The sequence below is a fragment of the Suricata suricatta genome, chromosome 1 (genome assembly GCF_006229205.1).
Source record: "Suricata suricatta isolate VVHF042 chromosome 1, meerkat_22Aug2017_6uvM2_HiC, whole genome shotgun sequence".
Classification (NCBI taxonomy): Eukaryota; Metazoa; Chordata; class Mammalia; order Carnivora; family Herpestidae; genus Suricata; species Suricata suricatta.
Genome location: NC_043700.1, coordinates 34,257,007 through 34,281,552, shown reverse-complemented (window position 1 = coordinate 34,281,552; position 24,546 = coordinate 34,257,007). Strand labels below are relative to the sequence as shown.

The following is a 24,546-nucleotide window of genomic DNA, read 5'->3' as shown; positions in this document are numbered from 1 at the left end:
CTTGAACCTGCTTTGGATTCTTTGTCTCCCTTTCTCTCTGCCTTTTCCCTGCTCACGCCCTGTCTCTCTCTCAAAAATAATAGACATTAAAAATAATTTTTTAAAGTTTTCAGTTTTTTTCCCCATTAGAGATGATAATAGCTGTGGGTTTTTCATAAATGGCTTTGATTATGCTATGGTGTGTTCCCTCTAAACCAATTTTGTTGAGGGTTTTTCTTATAAATGGATGCTGTACTTTGTCAGATGCTTTCTCTGCATCTATTGAAATGATCCTATGCTTCTTATCTTTTCTTTTATTTATGTGGTATATCATGTTGATTGATTTGCAAATTTTCAACCACCTTTGCAACCCATGAATACATCCCCCTTGATCGTGATGAATGATATTTTTAATGTACTCTCAGATTCAATTTGCTAGTATTTTATTGAGAATTTTTGCATCCATGTCCTTCAGAGATATTGGCATATAGTGCTGTTTTTTAGTGGAGTCTTTATCCAGTTTTGGCAACAGGGTAATACTGGTCTCAAAATGAATATGAAAGTTTTCCTTTTTTTTCTTTTCTTTTTTTAAATAGTTTGAAAATAGGTATTAGCCCTTCTTTCAATGTTTGGTAGAATTGACCTTTGAAGCCATCTGGCCCTGGCTCTTATTTGTTGGGAGTTTTTTGATTACTGATCCAATTCCTTTGCTGGTTATTGGTCTGTTCGAGTTTTCTACTTCTTCCCTTTTCAGTTTTGGTAGTTTATATGTTTCCATTTCCTCCAAGTTGTACAGTTTGTTGGCATAAGTTTTTCATAATATTCCCTTATGATTGTTCATATTTCTGTGGCATTGATTGTTATTTTTCTTCTCTCACTTGTAATTTTATTTATTTTGTTCTTTTTTCTTTTCTTTTTGATAAGTCTGGCTAAAAGAGGCTTATCAGTTGTTTAACTTTTTCAAAGAACCAACTCCTGGTTTCATTTATCTGTTCTATTGATTTTTAGTTTCTGTATCATTTATTTCTGCTGGCTTTAGGGCTCATTTGTTGTTCTTTTCCTAACTCCTTTGGGTAGGAGTAAGGATAGGTTGTTTACTTGAGATTCTTCTTGCTTCTTGATTGAGGTAGGACTGTATTGCCATACACTTCCTTCTTAGAACTGCTTTTGCTGCATCCCAAAGGTTTTGGACCATTGCATTTTCATTTTCACTTGTTCCCAGTTATTTTTTATATTTCTGCTTTGATTTCCTTGTTGACCCTTCATTGTTTAGTAGCATGTTGTTTAACCTCTGTGTTTTTGTTGTTTTTACAAACTTTTAAAGAAAATTTGTGATTGACTTCTAGTTTCACAGTATCATGGTCAGAAAACGTTCATGGTATGGTTTCAATCTTCTTATATTTGTTGAGGCTTCATTTGTGACCTGCTCTGGAGAATATTCTATGTGCCCTTGTAAAGAATGTGTATTCTGTTATTTTAGGATAGAATGTTCTGAATATATCTGTTAGGTCCATCTGTTCCAGTGTTCCATTTAAAGCCATTTTCTTTCTTTTCTGTTTAGATGATGTGTCCCTTAATATAAACAGGGTGTTAATTACCCCACTATTATTGTATTATTATCAATGAATTCCTTTATGTTTGCTAATGTTTTATATATTTGGCTGCTCTCATGTTGAGTGCATAAATATTTACAATTGTTCTTCTTGTTGGATTGTCCCCTTTATTATGATACAGTGCCCCTCTTTGTCTCTTGCTACCCTCCTTGTTTTAAAGTCTAGTTTGTCTGATATAAGTAATGTTATTCTGGTTTTATTTTGACATCAATGTGTGTATTCAATGTTTCTCCATCCCCTCATTTTCAATCTGCATGTGTCTTTAGGTCTGAAGTGAGTTTCTTGTAGGCAGCATATAGATGGCTCTTGTATTTTATATCCATTGTGACACCCTATGTCTTTTGATTAGAGCATTTAGTCCATGTGCATTCAAAATAATTATTGATAGATATGTATCTCAGTGCCATTTTATTACTTCTTTTATTGTCATTTCTGGAGATTTCTCTGTTCCTTTCTTGTCTTTGTCACTTTTGGTCTCTCATTTGTACTCAAAGAGTCACCTTAGAATTTTTTGCATGCTGGTTTATGGTCATGAACTCCTTTGCTTTTTGTTTGTCTGGGAAACTTTATCCCGCCCCCCCCCCCACCTTCCATTCTGAAACATGGCCTTGCTTGATATAATATTCTTGGCTGCAGATTTTCCCCATTCAGCACTCTGAATATATCATGCTATTCTCTTCTGGCTTGCCCAGCTTCTGTGGAGAGATCTCTAGTTAATCTTATGTGTCTTCTCTTGTGAATTAAGATTCTTATGTCTTGATGCTTTAGTATTTTTCCACTGTTCATCTCTCGTTGATTACTTTTTAAGTATTTTATATCTGTGGTAAGGGTCTCATTGATGTCTCCTATTTTTTCTCAAGCCCAGTGAGTATCATTATTGCTGCTTTAAATTCTCCACCAGTCATGCTACTTATATCTGTTTTTCTTACATCTCTGGCTGTGGCCTTATCTTGTTTTTTCATTTGGAATAAAGTCCTTCATCTTAGCAATTTTTTCAAATCTCTACATTCTTCTTTGTGTTAGAAAAGCCAGTTATGTCTTCTGCTTCTGAAAGTGGTGGCCTTAAGTAGAGGAGGTCATGTAGTGCGCAAGAGCATGGCACTCGGGCACTGTCTCTGATGCGTGCTGTATCAACCCTGCTGTCGTGTTTTGGCCGCTCTATCCTTCAGGCCAGTAATCTGTAGAGGCTCTCTTTGCCTGCTTTGGGAAATACTGGTCCCTGGCCTGCATATGGCAAGTTCTAACTAGGTATGCTCTGGTCTGCTTGTGAAATTAGACCTGACGTCACCTCCACCAGGATGGAAGCTGTACAGAACTCCTTGTTTGAGAGACATGGTGTGGGTAGTTGTTTGTGCTGATCTCTGCAGGAAGGGTCCTGTCACACTAGGACTGGGGAAAGCTTGACCAAAAAGTGTAGTTCCACCAGAATGAATGGGTATGGGGCTTGGGTATGCACGTTAGGCAGCCAGGGTTGGCATTGTGCTGCTTCCCGCAGGTGGCTCTGTGTTTATGCTGGAGATATGGTGGAGGCAGGATGTCTACATCCAGCTCCTTTGTCCCCAGAAAGGTATCTCCATAAACACTTTCAGGGATGCACACCAAAAAGAGCGAATAGTCTCCTCACTGTGTGCCCCAGGCATTCTTCAAACCCTTGTTTCCATGCCATTTGCCCCCAAGTTGTTTGCCTGCCTTCTCTTCGGGAGCAGGGAAGCACCCTCTATGCTTTATCCTAATCATGTTCACTGATCTTTAAAACAAGAATTAATCTCTACTACTTGCAAGAATTCACAAAATTTAGCCCCTTTGTATTCCAAGCCAATGGCTTTGGGGTAACATTCTCTTTTTATGCTTCCCTGTGTGGTCCTCTTTTTCACTTTTTTCCGCAACTATGGTTCCCTCACTTCTGCATCACCCATCATCTGTTTCTCCTCTAAATCATGCCTCCATACTTCCTAACTTCTTCAATGTAGCCTCTTCTCTCCCTTTAGTTGTAGAGTTTCTTCTGTCAGACTTCCAGGTCAATTTGTGGGGCTTTTTTTTTTTTTTTGGCTGATTTGATAATTATTTAGTTGTGTTCCTAGGAGAAGACAAGCCTAGAGTCCTCTTACTCCACCTCCATCTTCCTCCTCCAGACCAGTTGTTTTTTTTTAACATTATAATGGCTGGGATCTCAGAAGAAGGGCACTCCTGAGAGAATTTAGAGGATTGGGATCCCATACTTCATAAACAAGGTTTCAGAAAGCAATTAAATAATTACCAAAAGGACAATGCCCTCAGATAAACAGACCCTGAATAACAGTGGGAACCTTAAACAAAAGGAGAGATTTCAAATCCAAGAAGATGCTTTCCAAACCAAAAGGAAGTGGACTACTCACAGAGGTGGAGAACACAAAGGCCTCAGATGTGTACATTAACTCCTCAGAGGTTCAGCTTATTTGCAATCCACTTCTGACACCATGAAATTTGTTTGTTTCTAAAAGAGAAAGTTAACTAATTCACCTACCCCACATTGAGGTGGTGGTGACTTCTCATTGGCTGAAGGCAAGGGAAGCCTGCTCTTGCCAGACCAAGAGGAAGTCTTCTTTCTTCCTGCTGGATGATGTAAGCTGTGATGAGTGGTACGTGCATGAGAACCCTCCCTTCATGCCTTCCTCATACCAATTTAGTTAGGTATCCTTAGCATACCTTCACAAAATTGATCTAGAAATCTAGAGCCATCCTAATAAAAATGCCATTAAGCTTGTAGGAGTGTGCATGTGAGTGCATGTGTTAGAATTTATCAAGCTAATTATAAAAGTGTTATGGCAATGAAAAGAACCTAAAAAGCCAAAACAACTTTTAAAGAATAAAAGACATACAGGTATACTACATTTTATTGCACTTTGTCTTATTGTGCTTCACAGATACATTTTTTTAACAAATTCAAGATTTGTGGCATCCCTCATTGAGCTATTTGATTGAGCTATTTCCAACAGCGTTTACTCACTTCATGTCTCTGTGTCACATTTTGGTAATTCTTGCAATGTTTCAAGCTTTCTCATTGTATTTGTTGTGGTGATCTGTCACCAGTGATTACACTAGTGAAAGCTAAGGTGATAGTTAAGACTTTTTAGCAATAAAGTATTTTTTAATTAAGATATGTACATTGCTTTGGGGGACATAATGCTATCACACACTTAATAGACTTGTGCAGTATAGGGTAAACATAACTTTTATTTGTACTGGAAAACTAAAAAACATATTTATTCACTTTATTGCAATATGTGCAATATTTTCCCAGTGGTCTAGAACCTAATATGCAGTATGATTCTACTATAAAGCTACATTAATTGAGCTAGTGTGTTGACTTCAAAGAGACACAGATCAGTGGAACAGAATACAGATTACAGAAACAGATATCTTTTCATCTCTCTCACCCACCCTCTATATGTCTATATGTATGGAGACATGAATCGCACACACACACACACACACACACACACACACACACACACTGGATTTATTTGTGGCAAAGATAACAAAGTAATTCCATTTGTAAAGTACTGTCATGTCAACAAATGGTTCTAGGAAAACTACCCTGTTACTATGAGGACAGAAACCCCAAGCCCTTCATCCTGCCATATACAAGTGCTAATTTGAAATGGATCATTAAGCCAAACATATACTAACAGTATAAAACTTCCATAAGAAAATATAGGGAAAGTCTTCATGAACATATGTATAACATTTTTTTCAGTGAGTGCAAAGTCACCAACCAGAAAAGAAAAACTAAATATAAGTTGGATTTCATTAAAATTAACAAAATCTGACTTTTGAAAAGCACTGCTAAGAAAGTAAAAAATCAAGTCATATGATGGGGAAAAAATAGCAAAGGTGTATATGTCATAAAATATCTGTATCAATATTTTTAAACAATAGGCAAACTGTTAGTCGATATTTTACGAAAGTAGGTAAGCAAATGACACAGATGTTTAATAAGCACAAAAAAAGACAATGTTTATCTTCAGAGAAACTTTATTTAAATAACAATTCCATTTGAATCACTACTGCACATCCATCACAATAGCTAAAATTACAAAGACGGACATTATTAAATTTTAGCCAAGATTTGGAGCACCAGGAACTCTCATGCACGCTTGCAGGCATATGAAATTATACATTTTGGAAAACATTTTAGTAAATTAGTAAAGGTAATAATACTTTTACTGTAAGACCCATAAAAACCACTTAGAAAGTATTTTCTCCCCAAGAAATTATATGTCCAAAAATGACTGCATAAATTTTTACAACAACATTAGTCATAGTAGAAAGAAACTGGAAAAAAATACTCTGATATCCATTAGTTGAATAAAGAAATTTTGGAATTTTAAATAAGGGTATATTATCCAGTAATAAAAAGAATTAAATGCTAACAAACACACAACATGCATGAAGCTCAGAATAATTATTCAGGATGAAACGCAATATGGTGCATCCTATCCAGGATGTGGCTATTGATGTAAAATTATAGTACAGGTGACAATGTAGTAATAGAGATCAAATTGATAGTTGCCTGGTTAGGTAAGATGAAATTTACTGCAAAAGGACATAATAAGTAATTTTGAAATGATGTAATATTCTGTATCTTGATTGGGTTACTTATTACATAGGTATAATAAATGTGTAATATGATAATATCTCACTTTACAATTTAATGTTATTTCATTCCATGGTATGTAATTTATTCCTTAATGGGACTAATTTATGAAAAACATAGATGATCTGGAATTTACTATTAATATTCCATAAGAGAGAATAAACACATGGAGACAAACATGCTGAAGATATAGGCCAAAGTCAGAGATATTTGCCTTTCCAACGGCATAAAATCTGATACTATTGTGGATTAAGGTACATTAATGAATGTACAAGAAGTCACAAGGAAACTGTGCAATATGTGTAGCAGCTTAGAGGTATTTGCAATTGAGTAGTAGACGAGCAATGTGAAAATTTTCACACATGTCTTGCATTTAGCAATCAGGAGGTAACATATAAAAATTCAGATCCTCTCAAATTTCCTATAAAATCAGGATATCAGATATCTATATTCCTAATATATTCCTACACATACACACACACATACATACATATTTCCTGGAAATATGTGTATATATTTATATATGTATATATGTCATTAAATATGCATTTATTAGTATATATGTCATGAGATATAGTTGTTATATAATTGTATATGTTTATTGATCCTAGGTGTATACATACATTTCCTGAGATATATAGACACATACATCTATGTATATTTTATATATACATATAATAGACAAATTATAGATATATAGACACACACATCTATGTATATTTATATGTATATATATAAGCTGTGTAAATACATAGTCCTTGATATACCTGCATGTGTAAAAATAAGTATATCGGTGACAATATACATATATCTTGATATATTTATTAAAACTTATGATGTTTATATAAAATTTACACACCATTAATATATATACATATTCTTTCATTCCCTATTATATTGATATGTGTTGTAAAATGACAAACTGAGGCACATTACATGTTGAAGAGTTTATTTGCACAAACAACACTTCAAATCACGCAGTGACAAAACTCAATGGTTAGGGAAATACAGTGGGGTGCTAGGCCAGAGGTTTTTGTAGAGAATATGCAAAAACAAAGTGAGACAATTATTTAATTGGCTACAGTTTAAATGGTTGTCATTTGGGGAGAAATATATGTCTAAAAATGGGATAATAATGGTTTAAAGGAAGTAAACAAGAGAGATGAAGGAGGCCAACTCCAAGAAATAAAAGGAGAACATTAGCATACTCTATCACAGAATAAAATGGTTCAGGATTTCCATATAAAATATAAAAAATGTAGAAAGATACTGAACACCTCATGTAAAAGTGTTGCATGTACAGTTGACAGGAAATTTGATGTAAACAATTTGAAGTTTAAAATGACCATGCAATGGCAAGGTACAAACAAGTAAATTAGAAAAAAATAGAGGAAAACAAAATTTATGGAAGGAATTTTTCAAACAAAGGTAGTTTAATTGTAATGGAATTACTATCATTACTGATTTTTTAAATTTTTACCATTAGGTAAAAAAAAATTTTTACCATTAGGTAAAATTTTTACCATTAGGTAAAAAAAAAAATACCTTCCGCATATAGCAGTGTATATTAAGTTGATGGTCACTTTTCCTTTTCTCCCCCCACACTTTAGGTATATGGAATCATACCTTACATTCTTTTATTTTGTGAATCCCTTGATGGATTTTTAAAGATATACATATTTTCACTGCTTTGGTGCTTTCTACTTTCCTTGCTCCTACTTATGTTCTTTCCTTTCCACTCAGAGTCCTCTTTAACATTTCTCGAAGGAGTGGTTTGGTGGTCATGAAGTCTTTTAATATTTGTTTGTCTGAGAAATTCTTGATCTCTCCTTCTATTCTGAGTGATAGTCTTTCTGGATAGGGTATTCTTGGTCTCAGATTTTTTTTCCTTTCAGCACTTTGAATATATCACACCACTCTCTAGCCAGCCAAGTTTCTGCTGAAAAAATCAGCTAACAGCCTTATGGGATTTCCCTTGTATTTAACTGTCTTTCATCTTGCTGCTCTCAAAATTCTCTTTATCACTATTTTTTAAATGACTATGTGCTTTGGTGTGAACCTCTTTGGGTTGATATTTTTTGGGTGATCCCTGTGACTTTTGGATCTGGATTTCTGTTTCCTTCATCAGATTCAGAAAGTTGTTATTATTTATTCAAATACATTTTCTGTTCCCTTTTCTCTTTCTTCTCCTCCTGGGATCCCTATAATGTAAATGTTATTATGCTTGAGAGGGTTACTGAGTTCCCTACATCTTTTTGCATAGTATTTTTTTTCTCTTACCGACTTGGCTTGGTTACTTTCCATTACTCTGTCCTCTAGATCACTCACTGATTCCACTTTTCTGCATCATCTAGTCTACTCTTTATTCAATCTAGTACATTTTTAATTTCATTTATTTTGTTCTTCATCTCTGATTGGCTCTTTTTTTATCTTTTTTTTAAAGGTCTCACATTGTCTTCCTTTTTTTTTCCATGTCTAGTGAGTATCTTTATGATCATTACTTAAATTCTCAATCAGACATATTGCTTATTTCTGTTTTGCTTAGGTCTTGCTATGACTTTGTCTTATTTTTTTTTCATTTTATACATATTCCTCTGCATTTTCATTTTTTCTAACTCTCTGTGTCTGTTCTGTGTTAGGAAAAGTGGATAACATCTACTCTTGAGCACAGTGGTCTTAGGAAGAATCGATCCTGTAGTGCTCTCAGTGTAATGTTTTCTCTTCACCAGAACCAGGTGCTAGCACATAGAAATTTAAAAAATAGTGATAAAGAGAGAATTTTGAGAGCAGCAAGATAAAAGAAGACAGTTACATACAAGGGAAAGATGGCCAACAGGATTAATAACACCTGTCCCTGATTAATAAGGAGTGTGGAAATAACAGGCTATAAATTGTTCCCTCTGCTAATGCTCTGGACTCAGACCTCTGGAGAATGATCTCCTCTGAGCCCATCGGTGTAAAATAAACCTCCTGCTTTCCAAGATCTCTGAGTGCTGCTTGGTTTTTCCACCAGGTGATCCAGACCAGAGTCCGTAACAGTAGAGGTATCAGGGGTTTGTACTTTTTTATGGCTGAATAATATTCCATTTCATGCATAGATCACTATTCATACAATGTTTATCCATTCATCTGTTGATGGACATTTGGAAAAGAAATCTCTTGGCCTCTGTGGCAAGGTACTCCCACCCCTAAATCAGGAACATCCTTATTTACTGAGGAGACTCTCTAGGTTCTTATTAGATTCCAGTTAGGTTGATGGCTTTCTTATGAATGCTTAGTACAATGTTTAGAGGTATGCAGAAGTCCATTCATCTTAGTAAGAGGGAGATGGGTAGGAGGACCCTAAAGCAAGAAAATCTTACCCAGAAAGCTCAGCTCCAGCAAAGAAGGAGGAGCAAGTCTGGGTTCCCCAAAGGACAATGATACCTCCTAGATCTCTATTCACATGAGGCCACAGAATCATCTCCTGAGACACAACAGTTATCTATGGCCAAGAACAGAGTTGAAACAATTCCCTAAAGACAGAATGGATGTTAGTAACTATCTTGGGGTTCTGGGGCTGGCCTTACCTAGCAATATTTCTTCTCAATATCCCAAAGCCTGGAAGGGATAGGGCAGGGAATCATGGGCAGTTAAGAGAGGTATGGACTGTGGGTGTCCTCAGTGAACAAGGAGTGTTTACATCAGGGGATGTGACAGCTTCTCTGGTTCAAAAGTTGTTTACTTCCCCCATAAAGGATTGCAGCACATAGAAGAATCAATAGACACAAGCCTACATACTTTCACTCTCAAGATTTATTTTTGTTTGTGAAGTTGAAAGCTTTAAGCCATAACAGAAGGAGAGAATAGATGTTTTTTTCATTCTTGAATCCGGTCAGTTAATGGTGAATGTCTTGGTAATATCCTTTCTCCAACCTATGGATTTTTGACATTGTTTAGTCACTGTTGTAAAAAATATATAGAAAAGGGAAAATGTTAAATTTTAATTGTTAATAAATGTGATCTCATTTTACCAGGCAGCTAGAGGTATAACAAATCCTTGGTATATAGGACGCTGGTTATAGTGCTATAATCTACGCCTGTGCTTCACATAATTTGTCAGCCCAGGTTTCTTTTTCCTAAATTGTCTGTGATAGCCACAGTAAAAGGAAATATTGAAAGTAGTGTTCACAAACATTTTAATTACACAGTTTCTACACTTGACATGCATTAAAGAAAATCACTAGCAAGGAAACAGAGAGGAAAAGAACAGTAGAATATGTGAAGAAATAAATAACTACTAGCCTATTTTTCTCTTCAGAGGAAGAGTATTTCAAGAGGCCTTCTGCCTTTCCCACAGATGTCCCATCTGTGCACACGTGGGGCCGTATCACTAGCCTCCAGTTCTTACTGAGTCTGACTTCTTCCCTAAATTTGTAAAGAAGCAAACCAGATCATGCTGAATCCCTCCCATACTACTTCAACAATACTTTAACTATATGAGAAATACTTTCTCGTGTGTGAGAAAAGAAGCTCCTTATCATGGCATACCAGACACTTGTCTTGATTCACAATTAACCCTGTAGATTTTCTCTCGCAATGTTCATAAGAGCAGAAATTTGAAAACAGGTCTATGTTTACATTTAACCTTTCTTATCGTATTGTTTTATCAATAAACATTATTTAAGCACATTTTTCTTACACTTTATATTGACACTGCCAGTTTATTCTGTTGGTTTCCTTCAAAATATATTCCTAAAACCATTTTTCCTACCCCTGGTCTGAGGCACCATCCTTACCCTCCTGGATTACTGCAGTAGATTCTCCACCAACCGGTTTCTGTATTTCTCCTATTGCCACCATACAAACTATTTTCAACAAACCAGTCTTTGATTTTTTTTTTTTTAACAAACCAACCTTTTAAACCAGAAGTCTTGATCGTTAATCTTCCAGTGATTTCCCCTTTCACTCAGAACAAAACACAGATGGCCCTAACACCTCTCACAGCCTACAAGAGTTTTACTGTCTGACCTACTCACTGTCACAGTTCCCTTACTAACTCTGCTCCAGCTACACTTACATCACTGTTATTCATCAAACATTCCTGACTTATTTTTTTCATTGGATCATTCACATGCTTGGAAATTTTCCTGCCTAGATATATGCATGGATACCTCTGCTGGCTCTATGCCTTTAAGGCTGGAATGGAGAAGCTCTATCTTTATCTTTCACAAAGCCTGGATGCTTGGTTTCCCTTTTTGCCAAGACGTTGGCAGCAGAATTTATAATGGGCTGTTTAAATTTTAAAGTAAGGAACCTTGTGGCAGGTGCATGAGGTATCTCTCTGGTGCTCATTGCTTGCCTTCAGTCTCTCTAGCTGCACTGTATCCATTACATTTAAATAAAAGTCCCATGTGAATTGACCCTGGGGAAGTCAAATACCTCTTTTTAAATATCTAAGCTGAGCTGAGTCAATACTTGCAACTCCTCCAATACTTTGTTTACATATCTCTTGCTGAACAGGGCGCACTTATTCAATTCTATTTAAATCCATTATCTGGCTTCACCCTCACCACCAACTCTGGTAACTATCCCTACTGATAAATAAGACTATCTTACATGGAGGGTAGTAGTTATAATTTTTGTGTGTGTGGCAGATGGGAAAACAGAGATCCATTGACTTAACTCTCCATCAAAGTCAGATAAGGAGGAGCGGCAGATTAGTAATTGAATAAACTCTTGTTTTCACTCATGGTTAATTTTTAAGTTTTTCCATTTACTCCCAGTGATAGGTCTAATATGTAAAATATTATGTTTCTTTATGCATATAACTTAAACATTTAAATATATACAGGTATATTCACATACATCCGTGTATATACAACTGTATACGTAAACATATACAGATAATGTACATTATCTTATAGTAAAGAATTTGTCTCTCTACTCTGGAGGGATGGTGCACTTATCATTTTGCATGATATCTAACTGTTCTTTAATAAATGTAAATTTCATTTCCCTTCACCAGGCATATTTGATGCTATATGTGTCAAAATTGTGTGTGTGTGGTTTTTTTGTTGTTTTTAGTTTTGTTTTGTTGGGGTACTTTTTGGGTGAGAGAATGCACAAGCAAAGGAGGGATGGAGGGAAAAGGAGAGAGAAAATCTCAAGCAGACTCCATGCCCAGAGCAGAGCTGAGGTAGGGCTCAATCTCATGAGATCATGAGCTGAACTGAAATGAAGAGTTGGACACTTACTTCACAAGGCCACCCAGATGTCTCCAAATTGTTGAGCTCTTTAAGAGTTAAATCATGAAGTCTGTTTGTCTTTAATGAAACTCCAGCTTCAAAATTTACCAAAATTATGTACACATGGATACTTACTTAAATTTTTCATGTTTGTTTCCTCATTTCTAAAATAAAGTTAATGATAACTATGGGGCCTAAGGGAGGAAGAAATATAAATGTTGGGAGTCAGTCTGTGTAAATCTATCAAATTAGAACCTTAAATGTGGAAGCAGGATGTATGATGGCTCATAAATATTTTAAGAACATATTTAAAATCTCTTTAAAGTCATTTCTTATTACCAAAATGTTGGTTAATAAATCTCTGGCTAATATTAGTTAACATTAAATATTTATAAATTAATATAAAATAAAATTATCAGATGCTCTTAGTCTTTGTTTTAGTATACTGATAAATAGCAATTAAGATGATGGAATATGGAATAATAGCTTTTTACATTAAGGTATTGTTAAATTTTTTAAACTATGAATTATGTCATTTTTAATAGTTTTATTCCTTCAGTTTACCTTTAATTTGATGACTGGTTGCTGTTAATATTGCTGTCTTCTGATAGAGATCTGTAAAACAGAAATAGCATTACTTTAGGCTTAGAAACCATTGTAATTTTTTGTTTTGCTCTCTTTTTGGAGTATGACACACAATGTTACATTAGTTTTAGGTATACAACTTAGTGATTTGACAAGTGTATACATTATGCTATGCTTACTACATGTGTACCTACCATCTGTCCTACTACAGCACTATTACAATGTCCATGGCTATATTCTCTATGCTGTGTGTTTTATTACCGTAACTTATTCATGCCATTAGTATCTTCATCTCTTTTACCCTTTTAATCAACCCTTCAACTCCACTCCCCTCTGGCAACCATCAACTTGTTCTTCATACTTATAGGTCTGATTCTGCTTTTCATTTGTTTATTCACTATTTTTACCATTCATAAATGGACTCAAAACATTTGTCTTCTCAGTCTGACTTATTTCATTTAGTATAATATTTTTAGGTATTTTTTTTATTGTTACTGTTTTCCACCATACCTTCACCTATTTACATTCCTACCAAGAGTGCACAGGGTTTGCTTGTTTCTTTCTTTCTCTAAATCCTTGCCAACTCTTGTTATTTCTAGTTCTTTTGTGGGTGAGGGGAGAATTCTAGCCATTATGACAGGTGTAATGTCATATCTCATTGTGGTTTTGATTTGCATTTCCCTCATTATTAGTTATGTTGAGCATATTTTCATGTGTCTGTTTGCTATCTGTATATTTTCTTTGGGAAAATGTCTATTCAAGTCTTCCGCCCATATTTTAATCAGATTATTTGTGGAGTTTTTTGGTGTTCAACTGTATAAATTCTTTATGTATTTTAGATATTAAATCACTTATCTCTAATATATCATTTGTAAATGTCTTCTCCCATTCAGTAGGTTGTCTTTTTGTTTTCTTAATGGTTTCTGTCACTGTGCATAAGCTTATTTTGATGTAGTCTCAATAGTTTATTTTTGCTTTTATTTTTGTCTGAGGAGATATACATAGAAAAATGTTGCTACACCAATGTCAAAGAAATTACTGCCTCTCTTTTCTTATAGAATTTTTATGGTTTTATGTCTCATGTTTAGGTCTTTAATCCATTTTGAGTTTATTTTTTTGTGCATTGTATAAAAAAGTGGTCCAGTTTCATTCTTTTACATGTAGCTGTCCAGTTTCTCCAGCATCATTTGTTGAAGAAACTGTCTTTTTCTCATTGCATATTCTAGCCTCCTTTGTTGCAGATTAATTGTCCATATAATTCTGAGTTTATTTCTATGCTCTTTCTTTCATTCCATTGATTGATGTGTCTCTTTTTGTGATAATACCATATTGTATTGATTACTACAGCTTTGTACTATACCTTGAAATCTGGAATTATGGTACCTCTAGCTTTGTTCTTCTTTCTCAACATTACTTTGACTATTTGTGGTCTTTGGTGGTCCTGTAAAAATTTTAGTATTTATTCTAGTCCTGTAAACGATGCCAAACAGTAATTTGATGGGGATTGTATTTTTCATCTGTAATTGGCTTTGGGTAGTATATATAGTTTAACAATATTAATTCTTCCAATCCATGTGCATGAAGTATTTTTCCATTTGTGTCATCTTCAATTTCTTTCATCAATGTCTGGTAGTTTTCACTTCTTTGGTTAAGTTTATTCCTAAGTATTTTATTCCTTTTGTTCCAATGGTATATGGAGTTATTTCCTTAATTTCTCTTTCTTCTACTTTATTATTATTATATAGAATCACAACTGATTTCTGTGTATTGATTTTGTATACTTCAACTTTGCTGAATTCATTTATTAGTTCTAACAGTTTTTTTGTTTGAGTCTTGTTTTTTTTAACAAATACCAATTTTTATAATGTTTTATTTATGTTTTTGATACAGAGTATGAGAGGAGAGGGAGTGAGACACAGAATCCGAAGCAGTCTCCAGGCTCTGAGCTGTCAGCACAGAGCCCGACGTGGGGCTCGAAACCACAAACCACAAGATCATGACCTGAGCCGAAGCCAGACACCCAACTGACTGAGCCACCCAGACGCCCCTGTTTGAGTCTTTAGAGTTTTCTCTATATGGTATCCTGTCATCTGCAAATAGTGACAATTTTTATTTTTTTCCTTACAAATTTGGATTTAAAAAAATTGTTGTTGTCTAATTGTTGTGGCTAGGACTTCCAATACTATGTCAACAAAAGTGGCAAGAGTGGATGTCCTTGTCTTGTTTGTAGGATTAAAGGAAAAGTTCTCAAAGTTTCATCTTTGAGCATGATATTAGGTGTGAGTTTTTCATATGTGGTCTTTTTTATGTTGAGATATGTTTCCTATAAATCCACTTTCTTGAGAGTTGTTTTGGTGGAAGCTTTATATCATTATTTTATCTTTATTTGCACAAGTGAGAAACAGAGACATTTTCCCTTCTACATAGAACAATGAGACCCACTTATTTATCTTTACTTCTGCATTCTTTTTCCTGAATATCCATTGAGTAAAATTGTGGCTTGTATTGGTGATATGGTAAAGAAAAATGTTGTGTGTAAGTGAAATAAGTTAGAGAAAGACAAATGCCATGTGACTCACTTCTGTGTGGAATCAAATTAAAAACAAACAAAAATAAATAAACAAGCCCATAGATAATGAGAAGAGATTGATGATTGCTGAAGTTGGGGTTGTGGAATAAGTAAATGAGTGAAGGGGGACAAATGGTACAAACTTCCAGTCATAAAATAATTAAATAATGAGTATATAATGTATAGCATGGTGATTATTATTATAATAAAATATTGCATATTTGAAACTTGCTAGGACAATAGATCTTAAGTCTTCATTACAAGAAAATAAAATTTTGTAATCATGTACGGTGACAGATATTAACTAGATTTATTGTGGTGTCCATTTCAAGTGCCTTAATTCTAATTTTAGAAACATATGTGCAAAATTAAGTAAAGTGGGAATTTTCTCATCTGTATTCTCCTTTTCCTATCATGTTTTTTAAACATTTTTCTCACCTTCTACATCTTTAACTTACAAAATTTCCTTCTCTAACTCTATTAATCTCCTTGGAACAACTAAATGTCCATGCCAAAAAAAAAAAAAAAAAAAGGTTGCTTAGGTAGTAGACAAGCATGTGTAGCAAACATGGCTTTCAATTCGAAAGGCACTGTGAATTTACTAAGTAGCTTTGTTTATTTCTGGACCTATTAGAAAAGGAATAATAACTAACTACTTGAAATCTGAAAAAAATTGACATATAATAAGCCTCAATATTTCAAGACAGTAACCAAATTCATCCAAAAATCCAAAGTCAACATTTTTAAGGCCCACTTGTTATATTCTGAATTACCTTTTAGTTCCTCTCCAAATGGGTTTTAATATTAATTTTTAAAAATAATAAATTTACTTACCCTCCACTCACTGTTTCCTCTCTGTTCCAAAATCTTATTTTATTCCATTTAAGAGCAATGATGGCAATTAAAATAAGTAAAGGCAGAAAAATGTAGAAACTGATTAAGAGACCATTTTTTGGAGAAGCAGCATGTCGTTTTGCAGGTATGTTTTGACCTTTCTCTGAAAACATGAGAATACATTTTAACTTTTTCAAAAATGATATTCAAGTTTTATTAGCAATTTGAATTATAAGAATTTTAGATTCAAATAATACATTAGTAGAATAAACAATATACATTTAGAAATGTTTCCAAAAAACAAAAACATTTTAAAAATACTAAAATAATAAAAATTTTTTCTGATATTATTAAATTTCTTTTTTACTGAGATAGAATCAACATACAGTGTTACATTACTTTCAAGTGTACAATCTAACAATTTGACAACTCTATACATTACTCATTGCTCATTAAGCGTACTTTAACCCCTTTATACAATCACTCTTAAAAGACAATAATAGTAAACTATGTTAAATTTTCATGTTACCAGCATAAGTGATACTATTTTAATTTTGGCTGTATTAATTAGAAAATAGACATTCCCCTAAGTGTTACAAAGACATTATGGAAAGTTGGGGAAATAAAAATATGAAACCTTGATTCAATTAAACAAAAGAAATAAGCCAGACCACTAAAATACAGCAAACTAAATTAAAGAACCAGAATTACCACCAAAACAACTATGACGATGTTTAACGCACATGATCTTAATGCCCGCTCAAAACACAAAAATTCAGTAATTTTAAAATGCAGACACAATCCAACTATGTGTTTCTAAGAAGTGACTTACCCAAAAAGATGACTCAGAAAATAAATTGGCAAAATATATGCACAAAAATTGAAAATAAATATGTAGCAAACTTAAGCTATGATAGAACTGGACACTTTCAAAGCTCTCCTTCTTGCTTTATCCATCAGAAAAGATTAACTCTCTGTCAATTCACCTTAACTTAAAGCTTCCTTCTCATGTGCTTAATTATTTTAAAGACTAATTTAAGAAATTGGACTCATCATTATTGGATTGATTAATTGGACAAAATCCATTATTCTAAGGAAAAAGAAAAGGCTTACACTTTGGTCAAGATAAAATATTTTCATTTAATTGAACCAAACTAGCCCTCTTACAATGAAATTGTAAAACAGGAAAAAAGACATGCAGGAAATGTCTGGAAGACAATAGGAAATGCAAACTTTATCTAAAGGAAGGAAAACATGACTTTGATGTATAAGAAAAATCTAATTTTACCTATAAAAAACTTGCTGATTTCAACACAAAGAACTGGAGTCCTAAGCAAAGTACTGACTTTCCAATGAGTTAAAGAGGCAGAGGAAGAATTCACAACAGTGGAAAAGGCTAGAATCTACAGGGTGCACTGGTGAGAAAGATGCTTCTCGATTACAGGCAGGAAAAAGGTTAGAAGTCTCCCAGAAGTCCTTGGTAAGAAAGATAAGAAATGTGAGTGTGTGTGTGTGTGTGTGTGTGTGTGTGTGTGTGTGTATACATACACACATATATACATACATATATATATATACATATATGTAAATAAATATATGTATCAGTCTAAATCTAATTAGAGAGTTGATTACTGGGTAGAGAATAGAAAGGAGATACCAGAGTTGAAGCAATGCTGGAAAAAGAGCCCCAAGGAGATTTCAATTTCCCCACATTCTCAATAGCTTGTGTTGCCTATATTTTTTATTATGATCATTTTAATGTGTGAGGTAGTATCTCATGATGGTTTTGATTTTCATTTTTCTAGAATGTTCAGCATCTTTTCTTGGGCTTATGGCTATTTATCTATCTTCTGTGATTTTTTAAAAGTTTTTATTTATGTATTTGAGAGAGACAGAGACAGTGTAGGTAGGGGAGGGGCAAAGAGAAAGGGAGACAGAGAGAATTCTGAGCAAGCTCTGTACTGCCAACACAGAGCCTAACGTGGGGCTCAAACCCACAAAACCATGAGATCATGACCTGAGCTGAAAACAAGAGTCAGACTCTTAACAGACTGAACCACCTAGGCACCCCCAAGGATGTGTTCATTTAATTTTTTAAAGTCTATTTATTTACTTTTGACAGAGACAGTGACAGGGTGGGTAAGGTAGAGGCAGAGAGAGAGGGAGAGAGAGAATCCCAAGCAGGCTCCACACTGACAGTGCAGAGTCTGACCCAGGGCTCAAACCCATGAAACTATGAGATAATGACCTCAACTGAAATTAAGAGTTGGATGCTTAACCGACAGAGCCACACAACCACTCTGAGATGTGTTTATTTAAAGCCTTTCTCAATTTTATGTGGGTTTATTTAAAGCCTTTCTCAATTTTATATGTGTTTTTTTTATATATTCTGGCTACAAGTCCTATATGAGATATACAATTTTCAAACACGTTCTCCCACAGTAGAGTTTGCCTTCACTTTCTTGTTGTATCATTTGCAGTACAAAGATTTTAATTTTGAGATTGCAAAAGGTGGCAGAAGAGTGGAGGACCCTAGACTTATATCATCCCACAAATATAACTGGATAACTATCAAATCATCTCAAATACCCGAGAAATAGACCTGAAGACTAGTAGAACAAACTCCACGACTAAAGAGAAAGAAAGGACACATTGAAGAGTGTAAGAAGTGTGGATATGTAACTTTGGCAAGAAATGGATCATGGCTGCTGTAGGAGAGAGGGTGCCAAGGTTGCAGAGAAGGGTGAAAGACAGGCTAGCACACAAGGTAGTGCAAAGGGAAAATGAATCTACATAGCAGTTGGCTTGGAAAATGAGAGGGCCTGAATTTTGTGAGTTCTTGCAACCAAGAGGTCTTAAAGCCTAGAGTCATAAAGGTCAGCATGCTTAGCTGTGGGAGACCTCAGAGGCATTGGGGCTACTCTTGGAGAGAAGGCAGGCAAACAGCCTATGGACATACAGCATGGAAAGTGATCTGAAGTGTGCCTGGGGTGCACAGTGGGAGGAGGGGGGTTAGTGGCCCATCTCTGAATGTGTTCCAGAGAGGCAGGCTTCACAGACATTTCTGAAACTAAAGACGTGGAAAGCTCCATTTCCCTCCCCCATCCTTTAGCATGAACACAGGGCCACTTGTAGAACCAGAATCAACACTCACTGCCTAACTTGCTTATACAAAGCCTCACTTCCTTGTGTTTCTGAAGAAACACTCTTCCCAGTCAGGCTTGCCTCAGTCCCAGAATAGCAGATCCCTTTCCCCAGAATATTGGCTCAAATCCCTGCCAACACCTCATCTTCTGCCTTGTTAAAATGTGTCACCTTTGAGTCAGGGACCAAACACCACCCACAACAGGAAAAGAGAGCCTCTACAGATAAGGGGCCTGAAGGATAAAGCAGCCAGGAGTAAACAACAGAGTACTTTGGGGACACTCCTAGAAGTTCCAGGTCTTGAAGAACGGAGGGACACTATACTGCAGGGTACTATAGAACATCTTCATAAAGCCATTACTCTCAAGAACAAGAGACATAACTGACTTTCCTGACACACAGAAACAGGCACAGAGACTTACACAAAATGAGAAGACAGAGGAAATGTCACAAATAAAAGACTACAAAGCAATGGTTAGAGATCTAAGTGAAACAGATATAAGTAACATGCCTCATAGAGAATTTAAAGCAGTGATCAAAAGGATACTCACTGGACTTGAGAAAAGAGTGGAGGACATCAGTGAGACCACTAACACAGAGATAAGGACAACAAAGCATATATAAAGAGTTCAGTAAATGAAATGAGAAACACAGTTAATAGAATGAGCAGCAGGCTGGAGGAAGCAGAGGAACAATTTAATGACCTAGAAGACAGTAGTGAGAAATAATCAAGTTGAACAATAACAAAAAAATATACAAAACAACAAGAATAGACATGAAATTCAGCAACTTCATCAAATATAATAATATCCATACTATAAGAGTCTCAGAAAAAGAGGGAGAGAAATAGGCAGAAAACTTATTTGAAGAAATAGTAGATGAAAACTTTCCTAATCTGGGGAAGAAAATAGATATCCAAATCCAGGAGGCAGAGAAAACCCCCTGAAAAATCAATGAAAGTACCCACAAGACATAATGTACTTAAATTGGCAAAATATAGTGATAAAGAAAAATTGGGGTGCCTGAGTGGCTCAGTTGGTTAAGCATCCAACGTCAGCTCAGGTTATGATCTCACAGTTCACGAGTTCAAGCCCTGCATAAGGCTCTGTGCTGACAGCTCGGAGCCTGGAGCCTGACTCAGATTCTGCGTCTCCCTCTCTCTCTGCCTCTCTCTCTCTCCCCTCCTCAAAAAGAAATAAACATTTTTAAAAACTAAAAAAGAAAAGAAAAGAAAAAATACTAAAAGCAGCAAGGCAAAAGAAGACAGCTACATACAAAGAATTCCTTATAAGGATCTTAGCAGTATTTTAAGCAATATTTTCCAAGTCAGAAAGAATGGAATGATGTATTCAAAGTGCTGAATGAGAAAACATGCAGCAGAAAATATGCTATCCAGCAAGGTTATCATTCAGAATAGAAAGAGAGCTAAAGAGTTTCCCAGACAAACAAAAACTATAGTAGTTCATGATCATTAAACAAGCTCTCCAAGAAGTATTCAAGGGGACGCTTTGGGTGGAAATAAAAGACCAAAATAATAGTATGAAGGGAGGAAAGACAAAATCAGTAAAAATGAACATATATGCAAAAAAAATTAGTCAAGAAACTCACAAACTAAAAGAATGTAAAATATGACACCATATACCTAAAGCATAGGGAGGAGAGGAGTAAAACATGGGTTCAAACTTAAATTACCATCAATATAATATAGATTGCTATATGCAAAAGGTCTTATATATAAATCATATGGTAAAGACAACTCAAAAGCCACTAATACATATGCGAAGAATAAAGAGAAAGAAATCCAAATATATTACTAAAGGTAACCAGCAAGCCATGAAAATCAGAAAGACAAGAATGTATCAGAGAAAATCTTCAGAAACAATCACAAAACAAGTAATAAAATGGCAATGTCTATCAATAATTCCTTTTAATTTAAATAGACTAATGTTCTAATCAAAAGACATAGGAGGACAAGGCAAGATGGTGGAGAAGTAGTTTGCTCTGTAGTCTTGGCTGGCCTGCATCTATTAAACTGAGTAGTACTGAAGGGTCTCTGATCGGCAAGAGAGAACATACAGACTTCAGAAAGAACACAACCCCAAAGATGCCTGAGTGAGTGAGTGCAAACTGGGGAAATTAAAAAAAAAGCCGGCCCCAGAGGTGCAGAGAGGAGGGAGCCCCAGCCCAACACAGGGAGAGCACGCAGTGCCCTGGAGAGACAAGGGGAAGAGAAAGAGACTGAAAACACTCATAGAACTGTCTCTAGAGAAGAGATAAAGAACTCGCCCTGGGCCAGAGAAAGATATTGTCATCCCATATATAACCGCTGGGTGCTGGGAAAGAAATCCATCCCATCTAGCTGGTGAATCCTTCCTTGGGCTCAGCAGCAGCAGTGCCCATTCCAGGAGGCACCAGGAAAAACAGCCACTGCCTCTGCCCCCTGTGCAATCCTGGCTGGGAGTCTGTCCACCATCGAAAACGCATCTCATCTCTGGCAGTAGCATTAAAGTGCATGGATTAGGATTTGGAAGCAAAGCAGAGTTTGGAAAGTACAGCTTGGCTCACCCATGGCACAGGGAGATCGGACTCAAAACAGAATGCTTACAATGTTTGATTGGAGCAGAGCTTGGGGAGCTGCCATTCTTCTCCCTGCAACCACCAAGGCGGGGCTTCGCAGAGCAGCCCCTGGAGACCTACCTAGGGAGATCAGCCCTTTTCCCTCCCTGTTTCTTTTCTTCTTTTATTTTCTCTCACCATCCAGATACATTTTCCCTTATCTCATCCTTATCTCTCCCCTAGGCTGGTTATAAGCCTTTAGACTGTCCATAGCCTTTTGTTATCTCAGTCCCCTTCCCTTTTTTTTTTCTTCCTTTCTTCATTCCTTTCCTTTCCTTTCCTTTTCTTTCCTAGTCTTCCCTTCCCCTTTTGGTTTGCTTGTTTGTTTAATTTGTCTGTGCATTTGAATGTTTTTGTTCCCTGCATGTTGTCTGTTTTCCTTTTCAGGGCTACCTCAAAAAACAAGCCAAAGGATACATGGTGGAGAGTCCCAAATATCACTGAGTAGGGAAATAAAATAATCAGAGGCACAACAAGAGAAACTGAGAGACACCATTAAAAAATCACTTCCTGAAACCACAGACCATGGACATTCAATGAGATCCTTTAATAAAGCAACACTAACAGATGCACAGTGCATAACGAGCTTTTAAAACTGATAAGAGACAGAAAGCTAGACAAAATGAAAGAACTCTCCTCTAAAAAAAATTCCAGGAAGAAGTCACAGCCACAGAACTGCTCAAATCAGATTTAAATAACATAACTGAACAAGAACTTAGAACAATTGTCATAAAATTAAACTCTTGACTTAAAAAAAGCATAAGAAAAGCTATTGATACAAAGACTAGGGACCTTCAAAATAGCTGTGACAAGTTAAAAAAATGCTATAAATCAGGTGCATAATAAAATGGAGGCAGCCACTGCATGGATTGAAGAGATAGAGAGGAGACTAGGTGAATTATAAGACAGTTATAGCAAAAGAGGAAGCTGAGAAAAAAGAGAGAGAAATTCATACAGGGGCATGAAAGGAGAATTCGAGACCTGAGTAATACAGTCAAACGGAACAGTATACTTATCATAGGAATCCCTGAAGCAGAAGAAAGAGAAAAAGGTCCTGAAGGGGTGCTTGATGAAATTATAGCTGAAAACCTCCCCAATTTGGGGAAGGAAATAGACATTGAAATCCAAGACGCACAGAGAACTCCCTCAGACATAACTTGAATTGAAATTTGGCACGACATATCATAGTGAAACTGGCAAAATATAAGGATAAAGAGAGAATTCTCAAAGCAGCTAGGGATAAACAGGCCTTAACATACAAAGATAGATACATAAGTGTAGTAGCAGAGCTATCTACTGAAACTTGGCAGGCCAGAAAGGAATGGCAGGAAATCTTCAATGTGATGAACAGAAAAAATATGCAGCCAAGAATCCTTTATCCAGCAAGCCTGTCATTCAAACTAGAAGAGATAAAAGGTTTTCCCAAATAAACAAAAATTGAGAGAATTCATCACCACCAAAACAGCCCTACAAGAAATCCTAAGGGGGACTCTATGAGGGAAATGTTGCAAGGAATACAAAGTAGCAGAGACACCACTACAAATATGAACTTTACAGAGTTTAGAGAGTTCTAGAGAACCTAGAATCTAAACCCACATTTTTCAATAATAACACTGAATTTAAATGGGCTGAATTCTCCAATCAAATGATACAGAATAGCAGAATGGATTTAAAAAATCCATCATTTTAGACCTGAGGACACCTTCAGATTGAAAGTAAGGGGGTGGAGAAATATCTAAGAAAGCCAGAGTAGCCATAATTATATCGGACAAACTGGACTTTAAAGTAAAGGCAGTAACAAGAGATGAAGAAGGGCATTATATAATAATTACAGGGTTTGTCCATCAGAAAGAGCTAACAATAATATACATCTATGCGCTGAATCCGGGAGCACCCAAATACATAAAACAATTAATCACAAACAGAAACAATCTTATGGATTCTTATCCCTGTGCTAATTGCAGGGGATTTTAATAGTCCACTTACAATAATGGATAGATCAACTAGAGAGAAAATCACTAAAGAAACAATGGACCTGAACGTGTTACACATTAAAACAGATGGAGTTGATGTATTTAGAATTCTTCATCCCAAAGCTAGGGACTTCACCTTCTTCTCTAGTGTGCATGGCACGTTCTCCAAGATAAATCACATACTGGGTCATAAAGCAGCCCTCCATAAATATAAATGAATTGAGATTATACCATGCACATTTTCAGATCACAATGCTATGAAACTTGAAATCAATCCTAGGAAAAAGTCTGGAAAACCTCGAGAAATGTGAATGTTAAAAACTACTCTTCTGAAGAATGAATGGGCCAATCAGGCAATTAGAGAAGAAAT

At 35.6% G+C, this 24,546-nt stretch overlaps 1 protein-coding gene across 1 annotated transcript in view; it reads right to left on the bottom strand.

The window, feature by feature from the left end:
• Window positions 1-10,005: 10,005 nt before the first annotated feature.
• Window positions 10,006-24,546, bottom strand: part of LOC115300731 (A disintegrin and metallopeptidase domain 3-like) — a 79,809-nt gene continuing 65,268 nt past the window's right edge. Inside the window, exons 14-16 of the mRNA XM_029950242.1 lie at window positions 16,444-16,606; window positions 13,020-13,070; window positions 10,006-10,170 (exon numbers count right to left, since the gene is read on the bottom strand). Of these exons, the coding sequence (XP_029806102.1) occupies window positions 13,022-13,070; window positions 16,444-16,606 (212 nt within the window). The 3' untranslated portion in view covers window positions 10,006-10,170; window positions 13,020-13,021. The remainder of the gene's footprint in view (window positions 10,171-13,019; window positions 13,071-16,443; window positions 16,607-24,546) is intronic.